Source organism: Cynoglossus semilaevis, chromosome 11, assembly GCF_000523025.1.
Source record: "Cynoglossus semilaevis isolate Cse_v1.0 chromosome 11, Cse_v1.0, whole genome shotgun sequence".
Taxonomy (NCBI): domain Eukaryota; kingdom Metazoa; phylum Chordata; class Actinopteri; order Pleuronectiformes; family Cynoglossidae; genus Cynoglossus; species Cynoglossus semilaevis.
The window spans coordinates 3,593,897-3,597,125 of record NC_024317.1 but is presented as its reverse complement, the minus strand read 5'-3'; the positions used below and the strand labels follow the sequence as shown (position 1 = coordinate 3,597,125).

The 3,229-nt window shown below is 40.0% G+C and overlaps 1 protein-coding gene across 1 annotated transcript in view; it reads left to right on the top strand.

Annotated features, from left to right (window-relative positions):
- The first annotated feature begins 1,974 nt into the window (after positions 1 to 1,974).
- arpc4 (actin related protein 2/3 complex, subunit 4) overlaps positions 1,975 to 3,229 on the top strand; it is a 2,400-nt gene continuing 1,145 nt past the window's right edge. Inside the window, exons 1-3 of the mRNA XM_008319957.3 lie at positions 1,975 to 2,127; positions 2,888 to 3,006; positions 3,113 to 3,224. Coding sequence (XP_008318179.1) covers positions 2,125 to 2,127; positions 2,888 to 3,006; positions 3,113 to 3,224 — 234 coding nt within the window. The 5' untranslated portion in view covers positions 1,975 to 2,124. The remainder of the gene's footprint in view (positions 2,128 to 2,887; positions 3,007 to 3,112; positions 3,225 to 3,229) is intronic.

Sequence of the window (3,229 nt, the reverse complement as noted above, 5' to 3'; positions counted from 1 at the left end):
GCAGGAAGCTGCAGCTGCTGAAGGACAACTCGGACCACCTTCTCTCTTCCCGGCTTTTCTGAACCACCCAGTCACTGGTTCCATCACCTGCACCTTGCTTTTGAGGGGGAATCTCATCCCCCGCTGGTCTTCCTCTATCACACCACTGATCATTCCACCAACACACCCCCACACACTCAGTACTGCACACATGGATTTACCCCCGGCCCCCACCTAGTACACGAATGAATACACTAGTGTACTCTGGTAAAGCGCGCTTACAAAAACTAGTGCCCAAAGATCACAAAATAGAGAACGGCGCCCTCTTCTGACCTCATGGTTCTTGACTTGACTAATGAGTCGTATCCTGTCCAGCCCACCCAGTGATCTGACTGTGGCCCTCCCCCACCCCCACCCTTCCTCCCAATGGTCACACCGAGGGGATGTGATGGCACCAAGTGGTAAGAGAGTAATTAGGATCTATGATTGGACTGGACCGGCTGCTGCTGCTGCTCAGTAATGTGAGGCGATGTTGGCTAATGTCAGCATTCCATGTGTCACTTTCTTGCTTTTAGTTTTGTTTGCTTTCCACTTTCCATTGCCTTTTCTTTATAAAATAATCCAATTGAACTCTTCATTATAGAAGTATGTGTGTTTGTGTATAAATATATATAAATATATATAGATTTGTGTATGTTTTCTCAGTTGGTTGCTTATTAAGCCAATCAGAGATACTTAATTTCTTTATTTTTTATGTCTGTGCCTTTTAAGCTTTATTGTGGGATGTCTGATTTTGGGCAACATCTTCTCCCAACGCCTTCAGGTGAACCCGCTTCGTTTCCTCATCAGAAACCAAGCTGCAAAATCTGTGGCTCCACGTTTAAACGGCGCAGATGAAAATTCTCATAGGAAACCTGAAATGTTAAAGCTGACGCTGCGGTCACAGTATGAAACGCGGATCGATTCTCAATATATATTAATACTTGCCTTTTATGTAACATTACTTGTTCTGCTACTATTACCGCTGTTATGTGTTGCGTCCTTCCTTAGACATCTTTGAATGCTGTGAACTTCCAGTACGTGTCACTAACTCAGCATACATCTGTCTGCCTTCTGTCACGTCTCTGTTATTGCTGTTCCCTCTCTATCTGCTTGTAGCTCAGGTTGGCTAAGTACTTAATATTTTTAATGGATTGTGTATTACGGTGTATAGACAATAAAGATAAAAAAAAGCTGATTGATTGAACAAAAAAAAATCAATGCTGTCTCTCTTAACATTTAAAATCCAACATTTTGCCCTGGTATTATGCCTCCTTGTGGTTGAAAATCACTGCAATATCAATGATGTTATAACGAAAATTGGGATCTTAAATAAACTCTCTTGAATACATGAGTGGTGTGGTGTCATTTTTATCCATATATATATAAATGTATATAGCTTTTGCAACAATCATCCTGATGCACATCACTCCTGACAAAAACAAACTAATTTACATGTCTCATATCTATGACTCAACAGAACACACTGGCGCCACACCCTGGACAAACGACAATGTGGCAGGGCCACACATAAAGACTATCATCCTTTTACTTACCTTTTTCTTGCACTTATAGACAAATAAATAATCTTAAAGGTAAAAGGGAGGAAGACTGTTGTATATATATATAACATTCTATTTATTTAAACAAACACTGCTTCGGAAACAGAATAGCTTTAATACCATAGAGACAATGGCTAAGCTGAACTTGAGAGAATTGGTAAAATTGTACAAAACACTCATGGTGGCGGTTGGAGTTTACGTTAGATCGAAACGAGGTCGACAGGAATCGTGTTTACCTCGAGGAAATGAAAATACAACGGTTAAATAAGACTACACGCAGAATACTGACAATAAAAGTGTAAACGCAGTATCACTAGAAGCTGTAGCTCCTTACACTTTTCACCCTAATAATTAATGAAACACGAATGGGCAAGAAAGTTATTAGAACATAACGTAAATTGTAACACATAAAATGTGTTTGTTCATTTCCGCTTCGCTGTTGCTGCTCGGCGACACTAGAGTGCGGAATTCCGGTGTTCTGCGTCGCTGCTTCCGCCTTTAGCCACCCCTGCTGAGGAACACACACACACAGACAGACAGCGAAATGGTAAGATAAACTGAACATTTTTGGGGTTAAATGTTACAAAAACAATAGTGTAACTATTTACCTGCTACAAATACCCGTGTGACCGAAACGGTAGCGCGTTTTATTGAGTGAGTGTGTTCATTTCAAACTAGCAAAGCGTTAGTTAGCTCACATGCTAACGCTAGTCGGTGTATTTCCTGATTAATAATAATAAAAAAAACCCAAGGGGATTATTTTATAGTCGTCATTAAAATGATAAAACTAGACGACAACTCAACAAAAAAAATTATTAACTAAAGAACCAGTAGCTGAAACTGGTGGTACGAACCGACGAGACTGATAAACATCTGTGTGATGATGAGATGCATTTCTTTGAAAAAACAAAAAACAAAAACGCATTTTCATGTACTATGTCTGACATATCATTTCTTATCTTAACACACGAACACAAAGTACAATATATTTCCAAACAAGGTTCTGCTCTGATGTCTTAAAGTACACACGTACGGTTCCTCTTTGTTACTCTAAAAAGCCCTAAAAAGGTGAATGTGTTGCAGTGTTTTCGTATGCATGGTATATTAGTCAGATAATAATATTAGTCATAAAATAAATCATTTCTAATGACGTCGCACAAGAGGCTTAACAGTAACATAGAAGTTTTATTAAGTGAAATGACACTAAAAAGGACTCGTAACGTTGGCTCTTGGCCCAGTGACGATGTCACCAGTAGGAGTTTCTATGATAAATGATGTGGTCATTATGATCATGTGGACTTCCTCAGACCGCCACTTTGCGACCATATCTAAATGCGGTGCGAGCCACTCTGCAGGCTGCCCTCTGTCTGGAAAACTTCTCCTCACAAGTGGTGGAGAGACACAACAAGCCAGAAGTGGAAGTGAGGTGAGCTCATCATTGAAGTATCGCAACCATAAACTGTACTAAGAATAATAATAATACAAAAAATGGACATTAAAAAGTGATTTTTGAATCCTCCCTCCACTTTTAGGAGTAGCAAAGAACTGCTTCTCCAGCCGGTCATCATCAGCCGCAATGAAAAGGAGAAAGTTCTGATTGAGGGCTCCATCAACTCTGTCAGAGTCAGCATTGCTGTCAAGCAGGTCAG